Here is an 18,957-nt window from a genome sequence, read left to right on the forward strand (position 1 = left end):
ACAAACTGCAAATAAAAAATAACCCATTTTAATTCAAAGGGAAATGTATGCCACACTAGAAGGAGAATGTTTATTTACCTACAAGATGTTTTTCTCCATTCATTTTAATTCTCAAGATTTTCACTGTCTCTTTTAAAGTCAAGCCCAATTAAATGCTGCTGAGCTGCACCGTCGGCATAGAAAGTGACAATGACTGACTTAGCATGTCTGTGTGTCACTTCCCCCAGGAGGCCCAGGTTTACACGACCCGTGTGAGAAAGAGCCAACAAACACACTCGCCAGCATGACTGACCAGCAGGCTGAGGACATTACCTTCAGTGCACAGGTACACACGTACAATGTAGTTTAACTATGGCATTGCTATCACCCAGTGCTTCTTGCCCTGAGCTGGCAGTGTGTGGGAATCACTCAGCAATATGCCCATTAGCAAGACAGGAAGACCTCATTGCTGCCCCAACCACTCATTCTGCGAGCACACACACACACACACTTACATTCAGTCACCAGAAAGAGCTGTGTGGTGCCGCATTTTAATGATTGGTGTGGGAAGCTATTGCCATTGCAAGCCATAAATCCATCTCTGACACCTCGAGGACAGTATTTATGCGCGTGTGGTATTTGTGTGTGTGTGTGCGTGTGCCGTCATGTCCTTTGACACACACACTTGAGCGAGCAGGGCAGCCTCTGAGCCTCGTGGCTTAGTGAATCTTGCCGTCCATTTCCTTTTGAAGGCAGCCTGGACGAGGCTGGAATGTCAATGGGGATAATTGCATTGGAGCAGATACAAGAGCAGATAGGAGAGAGGGAGCTGTTCTGTCAATGAGCTGCACCAGGTGTCATTAATATCTGAGACACTCTACCCCCCTAATAGATTTATATTAGCAGAGTCTCTATGTGCCATTTGGTTATCTGTTTGTGTAGAATAGGGATGCATGTAAGACACTGAGCATGATAAGTTAACATAAAGACAAATGAGTCATTATGGTTGAATTTGGGTACAGTTTTGGTGCTTTGTGGTGCAAGATAAGAAAGTGTTTTGAGGTTTTTTTTTTTAAATTGTATATTTAGAAGTTTGCCCATGCATTATCCAGCTTTATACTCCTATGTATTGCAGATTCACTTAAGTACAAAATGTCCATTGTTGTTTAAGTTAATTTGTGTTGTGACAAATTAACTTAAAGAACTGTTGTTACTCCTCATCGGAACAGTTCTTCTGTCTCAGATATTCAGGATATAGCAAACAGCACAGACGTGCTGTGAGTTATCACAGAGTAAAGAGTGAAGGAGCTTCTTACATGTGTTTATCGACTCTAGGCTATACATAAGTTAAACATTGTAGGATATTTTGACTCTCTTTACTTAGACTTAAAGAGTAACTCCACCAGTTGCATCCTTTTTAATGTTTTATACTGTTTTTAAAATAATTTAATAATGTTTTATAATGCTAGTAAACATCTTGAATACTGCACGCTGTGCCTCTGTTGACATCAAATCTGTCTTGGTTCAAATGCGTTTCTCAGCTTTCATCATCTTTCTTTTTGTGTATGGTGCGTGATTTGTGTTCAACAGCATGCTCTCAGGCTCATGGCGTTCGGACAGATCTACAAGGTGTTAGAGATGGAGCCTCTTCCCTCAAATAAACCATCGCAGAAATATCCGTGGTCTGATAAAGAAGGTGTGTACCTTTTTTTATTCCCCATTGCTGCTCTGCCTGCCCATCCAGTTCTAGATCAGACAAGGCCTTGGCTGTCTTCTCACACTTGTCATGACCTTTCTGGGTGTATTATGTGTTTTCTATGCACTTCTGTAGCACTGCCAGCATCATCAGAAAGGCTGACATATTAATCATAATAAAACTAGCTTCAGTGATGTAGGTATGTTATATACATTTTTTTCTCAGTTTTTTTTATTGACCCTGTCTCCAGTGCCACACTAAGGATTTTAGCTTTAGTGAAATTGCTTTAGGTTGTGCATGCTTTCTGCAGGAAAAAGAGAGACTCACAGAAATCTCATAAGATCTTGAGCTGGCACATAGCCAAAGTGACTTTCGTGGAAAATCGAAAATCGGCCTTTTGAAATTTTGATGCTGACATGGAAAAAGCATTTATGGATTAAGGTGCACGTAGGGCACGATCTGGTATGTCTTCCTCATTGTTTGACTGTTTGCTGGTCTGCCTGTCGGCTCTGTTTATCTTCTCTGTGTGTTCATCCGTCCTGTGCTTGTTCTCTTGTATCGTTTGTTCTCTGTGACATTGCCTTTGTGTGTTTTTGTCATACACAAGTGCCACATGTGTAAGTTGACATAAACATCTCTTGTATTTAGTGATTGATTAGTAATTCTCTCTGTGTTTATCTGTGTCTCTTGATTTTAGGGTTAGGTTTGAAGAGGCCATATGATGATGGAGCAATGGATGACAAGGACCTCATCAAGAAGATGAAGAGGAATCTAAGAAAAGGTACAAGGAGGAAGACAAATCTAATATTGTAGTCTGCTTGTTATATTTTAAAGCCTAACAGTGTATATGATTCAAAGTATGTTATATTAGAAAATGTTCTTTCATCATTCGATTTTCATGATTTTATCTACTGAGAAGCTTCGCTTATCTTCACCTTGTCTCTCTTTTATTGCTCCCTTCCTCTCTTTTTCATTCCTCTGAGACACATCGATGCTATTGATTGTTAACATTTTAGTAGGCCACCCAACCATTCCTAGTATTTTCTTTGTACAAGGAGAAGAGGAACCACAGCTAATCGAGGCAAAGAGGGATTTCTATATATTGGCAAAAAGGAGGAAAGTGATTAAAGGCACCTTTATTCCTCATAAAAAAAACTTGGCAGAATACTGAAAAACATTACAAATTACCCTGATTTTTCTCTACTCTGTCCAATTTCAGCTTTTATAACTTTTGCATTACAGTTTTTAAATGTACCCTGGCTTTATGTCTTACTATTATTCTCTCTTACCTGTTTTTGGCCTTAGTCCTGGACAGTAAAGCCATAGACTCCAACCAACCAATGAACGCCCTGATGCGGCTGAACCAGATCCGGCCAGGGCTGCAGTACCGCCTGCTGTCCCAGTCAGGGCCGGTTCATGCTCCAGTCTTCACCATGTCTGTGGACCTAGATGGAACAGTTTACGAAGCCTCTGGATCCTCTAAGAAGACTGCAAAGCTTCACGTTGCAGTCAAGGTAAGCTTGATTTCTGTGTTTGATTACATTTGTGTCTTTATGTTTTTTAAACATGGTTGGTTAGAAATGTAGCCTCACAGCAAGAAGGTTCTGAGTTCAACTTGCTGGCTGCTGTCTTTCTCTTTAGCAGTTGCATGGCCACAGGTGTGAATGTGAGCGCAGAGGATGTCTATATTTCTATATGTTAACCCTGTGGCAGACTGGCATTGTGTCTAAGGTGCAGCCCTCCTCCCACCACATGACAGCTGGAATAGGCTCCACTAGGAAGAAAATGGATGGATAAAATAACATATAGAGAACAGTAAAAATAGTCTTAATAATTTCTAATGCCTCTCGCGGTTGCTGTGACTTAATGTCTGACATAAGCATTCACTTGGACTCAAGGATGAACTGGCTAAAGGTCACTGTGACCTCAAAATTGTCACTCAACAACACCTTTGCCATTATTCAGTGCCATAACTGAGGAGCAGAAGATTTAGATGGTGAACACATTTTACATTTGATCAAATGCTGAAATAGTGACACTAATTTTTGGGGACCACCTATTCAAGTCTTCAGGCCACATGCCATATGAGTCTGGACGAGCACGGATTTAAACTCCAACTTGACAGGTTGGCAGTAGCCTGAGGCCTCAAGGTGGTAATTTCAGTTGGCTCCCTGAAAAATTTCATAAGTTCCAGCTGACGCCAAACCTGTATGGCTACAAATATGTTTTTGCCTACGTATACCTGCTGATGTGTTTGTGTGTGCGAGGAAAGTTGGAGGTGGGCAAATCCATGTAATCCCAAAGTGGTTGTGAACAAAGAGGCTCTCCAGAGCACCGAGCTGGGATAATCCGCTGTCCGCTCCATTCCCATAAAAGGCTCTTTCTCCCCACCTCTCCTTCTTTTCTGTTCTCCTTCTTGCTCACTTCCTTTCTCTCATGTGCTCATCTTTTGATCTCTCTTTCTCGCCTTCAGTTTCTTTAACTCCTGCTCTCTCACATATACTCTTACTATAGGGGCTGGTTGAGCAGCTGTGACACAATCAACGTCCTTCCCTCCCTTCTTCTCTCCCTGTCTGTGTGCTGCTGTCTTGTCAAGGACTTACATTAAAGTGATATGATACTCAAATCAGCTAACCATTGTACAGCTGAGCCATTAATACTGCAGTATTCCTGCCTCAAGAAGAAATATTGGTTGAAATAGATTCTCAGCATGCTTCTTTAATTCAATCTTTTTTGCCTGATTACACTAATGCAGTCTTCTCAGAATGAAGTGATCTGACGTAAAGGAACATAAGTGAGTTCATCAGAAATCATGTTCATATTGCAAAAGCAATGTAAGATTGTTTGATTAGTCACTTTAAAGGTTTTATTTTTTATTTCGTTGCTTTAATGCATATTAGCCCTTTTAGGTGTCTTTGCCTGCCTTTTTCCTTCCTTTCCTACCTTTATTTTTACTTCCTTGCCTTCGATCTCAAGGTTCTCCAGGCAATGGGCTACCCGACTGGATTTGACTCAGACCTGGACCCCATGAGTTCAGACGAGAAGTCGGACAGTGAGGGGAAGAGCGAGACCTCCTCGCACACTAGCAATAACCCAACACACTCCTCGGACAGTTCCAACACGCTTGAGGTAGGGAATGAGAAGTGTGTGTCAACAAATGAAAGCACACGCTTAGTTCAAATGCTTTTTTTTTTAATCTGGTAAAATTTGATTTGAGCTACTGAAGCATAATAGGAGGTCAGTGTGGTTTAACATGAAACGCACCTAAATCACTGACATTTTCATACCATGCGTCATCTCCCATGTTAACTGTCATATTTGTTATTTTATAAATAAATGAACCCACTTTTAAATTAAGTTACTTTAATACCTTTTCACTCTCCAGGTGCGAACTCAGGGTCCCATACTGACAGCGAGTGGAAAGAATCCTGTCATGGAGCTAAACGAGAAGAGAAGAGGCCTCAAATATGAGCTCATCTCTGAGAGTGGAGGCAGCCACGACAAACGCTTTGTTATGGAGGTGAGAGAAAAATGTTTTTGTTACGGATCTTGTCAAAAGCAAAAGTTTAAAAAAAGAAGTTGCCTTTGAACATTGCCTGCTTTTTCAGTCCTTTTCAGTCAGTCCAGTTTTATAAATCCATATATAGTTATATCTATATATATGCACTAGCCTTATGGCATATGGGTTGTCTGCTCAACCCAGTAAGGAATGCCGGTGTCCCAGGTCAGGCTGTGTTAAAAAAATGTGGTCATACCAAATATTGGCTTTCATCTTGTTAGATTTGTAAAAATTCAGTTTTTACCATATATATTATATTTCTATTTGTGTTTGCACATTTCAATAAATCAGTGCACTTATTTCCTATCAAAATACATGTATAAAGAAATGAGGTCTCAAGCCTTGTGCGCAGTATTGTACACAACCAGAAACAGGCTCATCACCCGGCAGAGTCAGTGGGGTGGTTTGTTTTCCGACATGCCTGGTTGCTCCATCGCTCTGCTGATTGATTAGCAGGCCTGCTTGACAGCAGGGCATCCTTAAACAAGCCGTCCTGTTCAGCAAGACTCGCTGACTGACTCACTGAGGACTTCAAAAAGCGTTGCCTTTGGCCCACATTGTGTGATTTTTTAGCTCTAACAGATTTGTACTATAAAAAGTGTGAATACCCATAGAAAGACCTACATCAATAAAATAAGAGAGAATTAATTGTTTATAAATCACTACAGGTCTAAAATGTAGTATGTTTCTTTTGTTTTTCCCTAAGCATAAAACACATTTCTGTGAATATTTGTGTGCATGTTAGGTGGAGGTCGACGGGCAGAAATTTCGTGGGGCAGGCCCCAACAAAAAGGTAGCAAAGGCCAGCGCTGCCCTAGCAGCTCTGGAAAAACTCTTCTCTGGTCCCAACGCAGCTGCAAACAAGAAGAAGAAGATATTGCCTCAAGTAAGGAGAGACACACTTATGCAGCACAACCCTGACACAGAAGTCCCCAATTAACTCTGTAGCATGTGCATTTACACTGAAACAACAATAAACTATTAAACCAGTCTTTCTGTCCTATTTTGCATTACTGTTAAACTCTTTCTGATCAAAAAGCAGTTGGAGAGTTTGCCCAATGTGTCCCTCTATCAGTAATCAATAACACTTTGTTTAGACTGATTTAACAAGTTTAACAGATCAGTACTTTTATGAGATCACCCCTCTTCCGCGTATGTTGTCAATAACGCTATTTCCCATATAGATCTGTAAAAAATGAGACCCAAGTGCATTAGAACATTGTCAGTGTTACATGCATGTTTGATTTGATATGTTCTTGCAGTGCCGCTGCATTCATGCGGTTCAAACACACATTTTTCTAGCTTTATGGCCAGCTTCTGATCTTGGCATTGTGATTGTTAATATGTGTACTCTGTGCCTGTGTTCAGACCAAAGGAGCCCTGGCAGCAGCAGCAGCAGCCTCAGCAGTAGCAGCTCAGGTTGCCAGAGGAAGAGGAAGAGCAGCCCTAGCAAGAGGAGCCTTCGTCAGTGCAGCTGCACCTGGATATGTCACTCCAGGTAGTGAAGGGATTTTGTGTCTTGTTATTTGACAAAAGAAAAAGTCACCAGTTTGCAACGCTGTAAATGTTGCATTTGTTGTTTTTAGATATAAATCAATAATACACAGTTAGCACAGTTAACCACTTAACATTTTGCATCATAATCTTCATTTTTCTTCTTCGAAAAATGCACATCAAATTATACTGGACATGGTTTTTAACTCAAATCTCTGTTCCCAAGCTTGCCAATATCCCATTTTACCACTGTACAGAATTTCTTGGCTAAACTGTATTTTATATTATATTTTTTATTTGACATGACAGTTTCTGCAGATCTGGCATTTTCTTTTTTTCTTGGCCTTAAAATTCTGACATTTTCCTCTGCTTTAGGCCGCTTACTTATTTTCCTGTGGTTAAAAAAACCCATGCATTTCCCTGTAGCTGTATTGCAAAATATCACAAATACCCTACAGTCACCTATAGAAAAGGGGATAGCAGTAATTTGTTGAGAGCAGATAAACTGTGTAGCATAAAAACCACTGCAAGATTTATCTTCATTATGCTTGAGGAGTACAGCATCTACTTAGGTCTCATACTTTAAACCCATAGCTGTCTGCTAGAATCTGCTAGAAAGTGGCCAAAATAGTCATCTGAAGTTACACAAAAGCTGAAACGTGTGTTAGTTTTGGATTTAACAAGTGCAGAATTGAATTAGACCTTGTAACCTCTTTCCCAACAGGCTTTGGGACACCGTATGGCTACAGCCCTGCTGCAGCAGCTGCTCCTGCGTACGGTACGTGCCTCTTCGCGTCCACTCCTCATCAGCTCAAGCCTCCTTTTTCCACCTGTAACCTCCCTCCATCTCTCGCTCTCTCACTCTCTCTTTTCCTCTCTCTCGCTCTCTCTCTCTCTCTCTCTAGCCATTTGTGGGTAAATTAATGAATCTTCAGTAGGTTTACACTTACAGCCCTTGTCCTCGACTGCTTTTTATATCCATTGCTTCTCTTTTCGCAAAATGATTTTAAAATCTTGACCCCCTTTAAGATCCAAGTTTTAGCGTTAAACATTTAATCTCTTTGTTGTCTTTCTACAATCAGATCTGTGCTTTGGCTAATTGTCCACTCAGTCCGTATGTGTTAATCTGCCTGTTGCCTCTTACACTCTCATCTCTTATGGTTGGACTGCTGCTCTATCAGCACAGAGTGCTGTCGTCTGTTTCCGGCTTTCATCTAAAATCATCCAAAAAACAATCCTGATTGTGTTTATATCAACACATCTTCCGGCATTGCCTTCAAATAGTTTAAATGCAAAAGAGTAGAAAACTATAAAAAATATTTGAATAGTTACCTTGTTTCTTGACTTTTATTAACCTTTTATTAACCTGAGCCCTGTTTGTAGAGCCATCATCCGCATTTCTGTTTAGATTAGCAGAAGGAATAGAACGAGTTCCAATTTTTTTCCCCAGTACTTTTAAGATACACACCAGCTTTCCATCAGTAGGACTGCTGCTACACTGTTTTCTTGTTCTCAGGACATAATATATACTTGACCTTCAATAGCATAGGTATTGGCGAAAAACCCACTCCATACACATATTTACCTTAACAGAGTGAGTCCTGTGCAGTGGGACTTTACATGTAGTACTAGGAGGCCTCGTCGTCCATCTTACAGCCTAGTTTGAAAGGGTCTTATGTGCTAGAAGAAACTACCTTGAGGGCCCCAGGCAGATTTGTAACAACCCCCTGAGAACCCAACATCCCTGAAAATGAAATCCACCTCAGTTATACAGTATGTTTATGAAAGCTGGAACCCAGTGTTAGTTCCCAGGCAGTTTCAACTGGGTTTTTTACATGTTAGTGCAACACCTTTCCTTGCTAAAATAGTCTGCCTTCGCTGGCGTTTTCAAATAGTTATTGTTTACCAAAACAATACATCAGTAGCTGGCCTCATACTAAGCAACTGAAAAACAGTAGTGCATAACTAGGCTATTAAATGCCCTGCATGTTCTGTGGAAGCACATAAATTGCTTCGTACTGTGTGCACCTTTGACCCGTTACTCATCCGAACATGTCACGTATCCTGGCTTGTATAACTAGTCCTGACCTTGAACTTACTCTGCACCTTCCCACAAGTAAGTAGGAAGTTCAGTGGAGATTAAAAATATGCATTGAACTAGATAAAAAATATAGACACGAAATGTTTCATCCACACAATTTGCAACAGCACAACGTTTGATATCTCTCTTTAGTGTTTTGGTCTCTATCGCTGCACGTGTATTCTTGGACCCTGAAAAAAAATAGCTCTGCAAGAATAACAGGTAAAAAAATAAAAAGCAACTTTTGGCTGCTCACTTATTCGCAGGGGGTCGCCACAGCAGGTAGCTCTGCGTGTTTGATTTGGCAGATTTTTACACCGGATGCCCTTCCTGACGCAACCCCAAAGTCACTTGTGTCTCCTCGCTGTTCAAAAATATTTCCCTTCTAACAGGCCTTGATGCAGCCTGATAGTGTAGCTCCACTCAATCTAAGGCCACACTTACTTTAGGCTATCTATCTTCTGATTATTCCATAAGCTGTTAGATTTATTACTACAGTGTCAGTTACGGAACAATGCGAGCACCAGCTTCTGTTTCATTACCTATTTTTCAGGTGATTCTTTCTCTTTATTTTACCCCTTCATTCCTAATTTTAAAGCCTTGATCATCATTATTAACATTACCAGTGTACACACTAGTGTTATTGTTGCGATCAAGAGCAATTATCGGATTAGTCACACTGATTAAACCATTTTTTTTTTAATTCTAGTGCAACCTGGCGTAATTATTACTGCCTTTACAATCTAGAAAAAAATCTAGGAAAATCTCGTCTGATTGTCTAAAGGCCCTGCTGGTCACCATATTCCAAATCATAATAAATAACGGGATTGTGAAATCAACGCTTTTAAATTGACTCAAATAGACTGAACTTAACAGAATTGTACAAAATTAAACTTTAGCTTTTCTTTTTAACTCCCGCTTTGTCTTCTGTGGTAAACCACTAATAAAGGCTGTCACCTCGTGTGCATACATTCCTGCTTTTTCTCACGCAGTTACACTTCTACCTCTGGGAACCTGCTTGTCTAGTGTGACGGGTGTTTGATGGACATGCTCTTAGCATAGTGAGCATTGGTTATTTGTTCCCCAGAACTCATGCAGAGCTATGCTCTTCTCATGTCTCCCCTCTAGGTTTGCCCAAGAGAATGCTTCTGTTGCCTGTCATGAAAGTGCCCGCCTACCCCGTCCCCCACTACCACTTCTTTTAGCATAAGAGACACGCCATACCAAAATGCACCTAGGTTTTCTGTAGAAGGGAGACAGTTTTTTTTTCTTGTTCTTTTTTACAGTATGACGAAGGGGAAAGGATTAAGGACTTGAGCTGAAGATTTGTAAAAGTGCTTTTTTGCTTATTTTATATTGTTTTTGGTTCCAAAAACTTTTATGAATATTAAAAACCCTGCAGGTTTTAAGTTCTTAAGATATAAAAACATTTAAAAACTTGAAGGATTTGTACTGTGAATTGTTACCTCATTCTATGAGTCTAAATAGTAATATATCTATCGATCCATATTTCTATCGATATATATATATATATATTTAGCCTTTTGTTATTTTGTTCTTTCCTTGCTAAAGACGATGATATCCTTTGCAATATGACACACACATCACACATATTCTGTGTACAAAGAAAATAATGTGAGTGGTGTGAAAGTTGTATAGGAATAAATCATCAATGCTGCAAAATAAAGTTTATCTTCAATAAAAGCTGAACAGCTCCTGTTGTATATCTCATTTAAAGGCTTTCAGCTAAGAAGGAACTTATTAGAGTAGCGCCTTCCTCTTTGGTTCTGTTTGGACTGGATTTGTACTTATGTCACCTAACGTAGACAGATTTACCTATCCTTTTTCAAACCTGCAAATAGTACTATAAAACCTACACTATTAAACCTATAAATAGTACTAGTACTGTTAATATTCCAAGCTCATGCATTTGCAAATATTGAATTTCAGTACCTCGTCACCTCTCAATTCATCTCTTTGACCTTCAGCTTAAAGATTACTCAGAGAAAAAGACAAAGATGACATGATGAATTTAGAACGCCCTAGTTAGATCCTCCATCTTGCATTCAGCGGCACGATCTCATTACTGCATGTGGAATTAATATTCGGCAGGTTTCCCGCAGCTCTCAGAGTTAGCGCCTACAGTATTGCATTTGTTGTAATGTAAGCTAACGGCAGTCTTTTGCAACAGAAGAATACTGACATTGCTTAAAAGGACCTCACTAGCATAAATCATCCTACAAATAATAAACTTAATATGTTCTGCACAGACATTTAAATCAGTGTTTTTCATCTTTGCCTGACATTCGAGTTGTAGCTCCGTGAATCATACTTCACCGTCAGCATTTTCATGTTGTTGTTTCATAATTTTCAGTGTCATTGTCAGTATGGTTTGTTGTGTTTGCTCATTTTTTTTCCTCGATGCTAAGCACCAGCACCAATAATACCACTAAAACCTGGGCTTAAAACTATCCTCTATAAGATGATTGTAAAGAAAAAAAACAGTCTTTATAAATAATAACTAAGAGGAAAATGGCTCCATGTAAATAGAGTGCAGTGAAGGTGAAACTCAAGCTTATTCCATCAACACACCAGTCAAAGAGTGCCAATCGAGACAGAGTTCTGCCCGTGGCCCTTCAACCACGTCTTGGTCATCCAACCAGCAAGTGATAACCACACCCCCCTTCGAGGACGTCTCCATGGTTACGGCTATGAGGCGCAGCCATTGGATGAGAGGACCCAATGTCTTGTCCAATGGTTGGTTGAGCTCCTCTGAGTTGTTATAAAGCCCTTAAATAATCTCTGTCCTTCTGGAGACGTTAACTTCAATCTCACACGATTGAACACTATTACCACTTCTTCCATTTTGTGTTTGTTTTTTTCTCTTATTCTTTTTGTTCAGGTTGATATTATTTCAATGCATAAAGACCCAAAGATCCATAGAGAATATTTACTGGTTTTGATATTTAGGGAAATATGTTTTATGGCTTTGTTGCACTTTAAGTTAGTTAGTTTAACATAAAGATTGTAAGCAGGGGGAACAGCTAGCCAAGCTAAGCTCAGGAGCTCGCATTGTAGAAATGTGGCTGAAATTAAAGCAGCAGAAACTAAATTATCATGATTTTTAGTGTCTTACTCTGCACCTTTACAGGACATGGGCATAGAATCCCCAGGGGTGTCCAATTATATCTGCCACCTGGACACCAGCAGACAACCCTTTGAGTCTGGTTGCAGGGTGGTGCCACCAAGGATCAGGCTTGTTCTTGGACTGTGCAGCCTGAATTAAAAGCTTGGGTTCTTTGTTGTGTTCCCCCAGCCTTTCCTCAGCAGTTTTTGCAGTGTAATAAGGCACATTGTCTTTCTGTCCTATCACGATGGTCCGACCCAGTGAGACAGACCTTTAACTAGACACTTCTTTTAATGTTCTGACTGGAAAATGTACATTTCTTCTAAAGCAACCAGTTTTCTTCTGAAAAATCAGCTCCACAGCCACGAGAGGTATTACAGATCCTAATAACACAATTTAGCACAGTGTGTTAAATAAACTAAAAGTGTAACTATTAGTCTTCCTGGCGCCCCTAGATCCTATTTTTGGAAGAGAGAGGCTCGCTGTTTCCCCCTGTTACTAGTATTTTTGCTAAACTAAGTGTCCTTTGGATGCATCTTCATATTCATTAGACAAGCGGCATTGATCTTCTCATCTTCTTATCTTCCAAAAAAGCCATTAAGAATATTTCCCAAAGTGTTTTGACTATTGCTTTAATTTAATATACAGGACATTTCTACACACATTTCTACATTCTGCGCTATTTTAAATACACTCATATAGTTAATATACTTATATACCACTTTAAAAAAGTGTTTTAAAAAAGTGTACTAATTAATCAATCTTCCTTTTTCTCTGATCTTCGTCACTGCAGGTGGTCTATTTATTGACAATCCTTTCTACCAGCCGCGCACCATCGCTCCTTTTATCATTCATCTGGGTCCACAGGATCTCTTCTCTGACTTCTAGAGGCAGCACATTGTTGGAGGCGCTCTTTACACTTACCTGGCTGCACACATGCCCATCTGTTTCTCCGTCTAATGCGGGCTGCCTTTGAATCCCAGCTGATGGATTCACACATTCAGAACGGTTTCAGTTTGATCAGTCTACTGACGAAACTTTCCTCCTGAGAAAAAAAGAAAAGGCAGAAACTATCTGAACCATCGACCGAGAGGCACAAAGCACCTCTTTCTGTTTCCTCGTCTCTTCACCCAGATCATCTCCTCAGAGGAGAGCGACTTTACAACAAGCAATACTCGGATTTTACGAGAAACGTTCAGCTGTGACTGTGCAGGGCTGGGCTGGTCTTTCTTATAGCAATACACCTGAACTCCTCTCTTTGAGCTTACTTACTTACTTGAGAAGATGTGAATGTCCAACAAAGTTTTACCCAACACAGCATTGCAATAGCTTATTTTGATTGTATATTCAATGTATGTGTGCGTGTGGCTATAATATAACACATATATACACACACACATATATGTATGGTGTATTTCTATAACAATGTGTTGACAATATTAGTATATGATGATGTATTTATGTAAATACTCTATAAAATATAACTATTGTTGTTATAAATTATTTTAGAATTATAAAGTGTAATGTAACTGTAATATCACAGTATAGCTTTCTTCCAATTTTATATACACTGAGCAATTGAAGCTAGTTCTAGGAGAGGCAATATTATCTTTGGTATTCCTATAACCTGTGCTGTTAGAATAATAATGCTTCCTTCTTTCCTTCCTTCCTACTTTTCCTCTATCTTTGATGTCTTTCTGAGCCTTTCTGAGCACGCTCTCTGCTGCCCGAGGTTTGTTTACACTGCCCGGACCAGAGGTGCTCGCTACTGAACACACTTATAACCACACACTGACACACAGACAAACGCACACTATTCCTGTCAGAAAGCACATTTTCTATAGTCTCATTGCTGGCAGGGAATACTGTTGTTACAGTATGTGTATGCTTGGATGTACACGCTCCTCCCTCTTCCATTAATGGACACACCACCACCTCGGCACAGATCACACATCAGCTCCGTCCCGCAAGCCTTATAGGGACCAAAAGCACAGCTCACTGGCACTTCACTGTTTCTTCTTTCTGCAGACACACACATTCACACACATTGTTTCCTCCAGCTCTCTGTGGCTGTTCTCTGCTGAATGGAAGTGATGCTGCTGGTAGCGAAAACACATGAGCATCTTACAGGTTGGGAAAGATACAATACAAATTAATATTTGGGACAGTTTTTTCACAGAAATGTGATTTGGGTCATCAGGAGTTTGGACTGAGAATGCAGTTTAATCATCGTTGTACATGAACGTAGTTATTAGTGTCAAAGCTGTCTTTGGCCTCATGTTACCTTACCTGAAAATAATTTAAGTATCAGATTCGCATTTGGTGTTCAGCTCAGTTGTATAAGGGAAGAAAAAGTTCAATCTGTGGATATGGTCATAGCCATGTGTCTCTAAATATTGAGGCTAAGATGACCAGGTCAATGACCACAAACTTTTGACATAATTCTACAGTAAAGGAAGGCAAATTAGCTTTTCATGTCATCCTAAAATTTTGAGTAGTTGATTGTGTAGTACTACTGTTATAGCACAATTTATGTCATAAAATTACTGGCAGTTTAGGTAACTGTAAATTCTAAAGCAGTCCATTCAGATTCTGTTTGGATTTGATTTTGCGGCATCAAATGAAGAACAATCCCTCCAAATCAGCTGATATCAGTGCCAGCCCACGTCTGCTGGTTATACACAGCCAAGTGGTTAATCTCATGTAAACTTCACTGTTTGAGGCTGTAGTCACTCAGACCTAGAGACTGGTAAATGACCCCGTGGCTTATGGTTGCTTTGGTTGCAGATGAACCTATCCCCTTTTTAAGTTTGCGTGACACTTACTTCATGTTCACTACCGCTTGGACAGCAGTCGGTTGAGTGTTTGCGGACAAATCTGCTTCTGCACCCAAATTATAGGCAACCTGTTAGTGACGAATTACAAGGAGGTTTTCAGTACGTCACTCTGTCTGTGATCGATTTCACCGGGCAGTGGCCGTCAACCATTCACTCAATACACACGTTTCCCTATCTATGGAAGGTTGCCTGTCTCTAGGCTTGTGTGGCTTGTGCACCTCTGCAGGCCACTTTGCAAACCACTTTCACCCCCAAACCACATTTCATCCCGTATCTGACTTAATTAGTGTGTATGTGATCAATATGTTCGATAGTTTAAGACTTGTCATTGATGGCTGATCTGTACAAGGGATCTTGCCCACAACACAAAATGTAAATCGCCGTTGCTGTGCATGATGTTTGGGGGGTTTTTTTGTTTCTCACATGGTTTTGAAGATTTTTTTATCGCTGTTCTTTCTTATTTTTAACCTTTAGTAGAGAGAAGATGTCAGTCAGCAGAAGCTACAAAATGTGCATCAAAAACCTTTGATTCTCCTCACATTCGCCTTGATCTGGGCGCAAGTTTGATCTCCTGTGTTTCTGCTGGCTTTGATTCAACAAAAAAAAGACATCTGAGAAAAAGCCGATAGACACAGCATGACTCTAAAGTCAGCGTTTCTAAACAATAAGCCGAATTAGAGTGAGATTTTGCGACATTACTACGCTGAAAATGAAAATAACTTGACAATTTTTGCAAGGATGGTGATAATTGTCGTGCGACTGAGAGGTCGAGTAGCAAAATGGAGGCTGTTGTGTACTTCCTGTTCCCATAATGTGTCTATAATCTCTAATATACGGTTATTAAATCTTCAATCTTTCGTTTACAGTTGTTTGAAATCCTAATGACAGCCTGGCTTTACAAGAGTAAATATTACTGCTCTGACATGGAGCACAATTAAGTTAAGATGTCTCACACAAACTAGATCTCGATTTATTAATTGACTGTGGGTCTTTGCTGTGAATGACTGTTTCTTGCTTTTCAATCTTTTTATAGTGGTTTTCCATTAAAGAAGAGAGCCGCTCTTGTTTGATCTCTAAAAGTGTAGAATAAAGTTTAGAGCAGGCTTTGCTCTTACTTTTCATTTACATGGGGAATTCACGTGGAGGTGAATAACTTTGAGGTTAGCTGTGTGGAAACAGACCTCTATCAGCTGAGAATTTCTTCTAAAATGCCCTCCTAACTGCCCTGCCTTCATCTCCCCCTCTCTGCCCCTTTCTCACTCTCCAGATGGTCCACATTAATAAGGCAGACAGTCATACCTCAGTGAGCAACCTTTTCATTTCCCCTCAGATGGTACAGACACATTGGAGGAGTCACCCTGACTACTGACCCAGTCCTTTTAGTCTGTTGGCCGGACAACCGTATTCAGACGAAGGGTGGCGAGGTTGAGAGCACAGAGAAAGCGGGTCAGTCTAAACCTGGCACAGGCAGCTTAGCAGGAATGTGCAGGCAGTGGCTCCTCCAGTCAGCAGTATTTTTTATTTATTGGGGAGCTGCTGTCTCCTAAATGATACCACTATATCTAAAAGCATATTTTTTTCTTAGTAATCTAGTAAGGAGATGAGAAATCTGCTTGATGTTTCAGCTGAGAAAATATACTCCAAGTATCCAAGTTGTTTGGGGATTTAAAAGAAATTATCAAGAGAGAGAGAAAAATAAGAAGAAAGAGGAAAGAATTCAAAATATACTTAAATATAGTATATTGAGAGACTGAAGGGAGGCTGACTGATGAACTGACTAGATATCTTCCGCTTTTATTAGGTCAGTGACAAAACCAGCCGTACTCCACCAAAGTGTCTCAGAATAGAAAATATTGCAGTGATGTGTTTTTTCTGGAAACACTTATGAGCGGCTTGAAAAGAAATGTCAGTGTGAATAATGTTTTAGAACATACTGGTTGTCTTTTCTGGATTCCAGTCCCACTGATGGATGTCATTCCTACTCTAGTAGTCCCCAAGATCACTATAAACGAGTAAACAGCGGCACACAGATACATCCCTGTTATTCTGCATCTACACTGCCTCTGGTGGGCGTTCAACAAAAACTACACCTGTAAATCTAAAAAGCACAAAAGACGCACGAGCAATACACTCACGCATTGTACTCAGGGCTACCTGACACGCACGTGTATGCAACAAGACAAACACACACAGAAGCACACATGTACTCAAACGTGTAAATATTTCAGCTTTTACCGACAATAACAGCCAAGCGCACTGAGTCGACATGACACTCTTTGCTCCATGGATTGAGTATTTGTGAACTATGTGAGTCACACAAGTGGTTGGACCTTGTTTGTACATTAGGATATGAGCCATGTATAGCTGAGAAAACACACCCACACCTGCTCCATTTATTAGTGCTTTATACTAGGCTGTCTGTAGCACTGTACATACATTGCTTTTTTGTTGAAATGGCAGTTACCTGTGTGATAAATTAAGCTATCAGAAGAAAAGAAGAAAGAGTGTTGTCTCCAAAAAGTGGCAACACATGCAGGAGATTTGAGTGTTTAAATTCTGCGATAGGTTCAATGGTTTAAGAGATCGGAGAGATTTTGCTCCCCGTTTATATCTGGAGATATAGCCATGTTTCCCAAAGGCCCCTCTTCTCCTCCTGCCAGATCAAAAAGGAAAATGCATGAATGCCTTTGGAAAACAAGGAGGGGTTTTTTTCCCTACACGATGGGATTCATCTACACACCAAAGACTACGAAGCCTTTGCTTCACAAATCTGATCATCCTGCAGTCTCAGAAGTGAGAGATGTGATCTGTCTAGACAGTTATGAAATGTCAGGAAAGAAGGGGGAAAAAGAATGCTCTCCTGTGTGTAAATCTGAAAGAAAACCTGTCTTGCTCACTCTTGCATTAGCACAGAAAGTTGGGGTTTAAATCTGGGGATCATGCTAAATTTGTCTGGAAGCAACGAGAGAAGTGCCGTAGGAAGACCCGGAAAGTCCATCCGCAAGTGATTCTGAAACTCTGCAGCGCTGCAGAAATAGATCCTGGATTATGTTTCCACTGCTTAGGCACAGACTAACTGCAGAACAGATCATTTTCTCTGGGTGTGTGCGTTTATGTCAGAGGGTGGGGCGATGGGGTATGTATTAACACACCCACATGCAGACGCATGCATACACACATACATATACAGCACTGCAGTCACATCAAGCATGTTGTTGCATACTTCCTGGTCATAATTCATGGATTGTTCACGTCCATCGTCCTCCTGATAAATGATCAAAGTCTTTTGGTTGGGAATGTACACAGTCGTTATGGTGATTGTAGAGTAGAATGTATTTACTCGTATAAAGAGTAAACTTGTTTTTTGTAGAGAAGCATATATACAGAATATATATGGATAAATACATATATATACATCTATATATCTTTTGAACTACTTGTGTGTAAGGGTTGTTTTGGGTGCATCTACCCTGTTAGGATTCATATTTCTTTTTCCCCTTTTTTTAATTTTTAATAATGATGTTTTGGCAAAAATAGCATCTCATGAGTGATGATTGTTTTCTTTTTCCTGTAAATATCTTCCTTTTTTTTTGTCTTTGACCAAAAGGGGAATAAAATACACCGTTTTATGATGCTGCCTATGAATTGATGAAGTGATATCTGCTCACAGAATCTATTTGTTCCATTAAATGATCAAAGTTACATTTTGTGAAACTCTACAAGGTTCTGCTTAACAGAGGCCACTGATAAAGAATGACAAGCGTGATTTGAACTCGCTGTATAGTTTGCTTTAATTAGTAGCAGCATTAACATCAGTGATGATCTGTGGTTGTCACTGTTCTTGACATACAGTAACCAATGCTTGATGAACTGAAAATAAAACTGAGAAAGTGCTAAAATCAATATCTGAGTATCTTTTTTTTATTTGTCTCACACTGATGCCTATCAAAAGGGTCTGACCATAAAATAGATCTAGATTTTTATCTAAAATACATTACTGTGCAATAGTCTTGAAACAACATCATTTATTTGTATTTTGTTATGAACATGGGAAATGTGTACATCAGGGATGTCATACAGATTTTACATGGTGGGCCACGTACAGCTCACTTTGTTTCTACGTGGGATGGACCAGTGAACATTTCTGTCAGTGTTTAATCCCTGAGATGTCTGAATATAAGGTAA

The 18,957-nt window shown here is 39.9% G+C and overlaps 1 protein-coding gene across 3 annotated transcripts in view; it reads left to right on the forward strand.

Moving 5' to 3' along the window:
* Positions 1 to 18,957, forward strand: part of LOC102292598 (spermatid perinuclear RNA binding protein) — a 66,497-nt gene extending 47,540 nt beyond the window's left edge. The window contains exons 9-18 of one of the 3 annotated variants that reach the window (XM_042224807.1): positions 228 to 325; positions 1,570 to 1,675; positions 2,373 to 2,456; positions 2,981 to 3,189; positions 4,652 to 4,804; positions 5,061 to 5,195; positions 5,980 to 6,120; positions 6,603 to 6,732; positions 7,453 to 7,506; positions 12,729 to 18,955. In XM_042224807.1, coding sequence (XP_042080741.1) covers positions 228 to 325; positions 1,570 to 1,675; positions 2,373 to 2,456; positions 2,981 to 3,189; positions 4,652 to 4,804; positions 5,061 to 5,195; positions 5,980 to 6,120; positions 6,603 to 6,732; positions 7,453 to 7,506; positions 12,729 to 12,823 — 1,205 coding nt within the window. In that variant the 3' untranslated portion in view covers positions 12,824 to 18,955. Of the gene's footprint in view, positions 1 to 227; positions 326 to 1,569; positions 1,676 to 2,372; positions 2,457 to 2,980; positions 3,190 to 4,651; positions 4,805 to 5,060; positions 5,196 to 5,979; positions 6,121 to 6,602; positions 6,733 to 7,452; positions 7,507 to 9,936; positions 10,505 to 12,728 lie in introns of those variants that run through there. The other 2 variants (XM_042224806.1, XM_005931838.3) reach the window with 2 other exon arrangements.

This window comes from Haplochromis burtoni, unplaced genomic scaffold (genome assembly GCF_018398535.1).
Source record: "Haplochromis burtoni strain Fernald_Lab_line unplaced genomic scaffold, NCSU_Asbu1 Contig_151, whole genome shotgun sequence".
In the NCBI taxonomy this organism is placed as follows: domain Eukaryota; kingdom Metazoa; phylum Chordata; class Actinopteri; order Cichliformes; family Cichlidae; genus Haplochromis; species Haplochromis burtoni.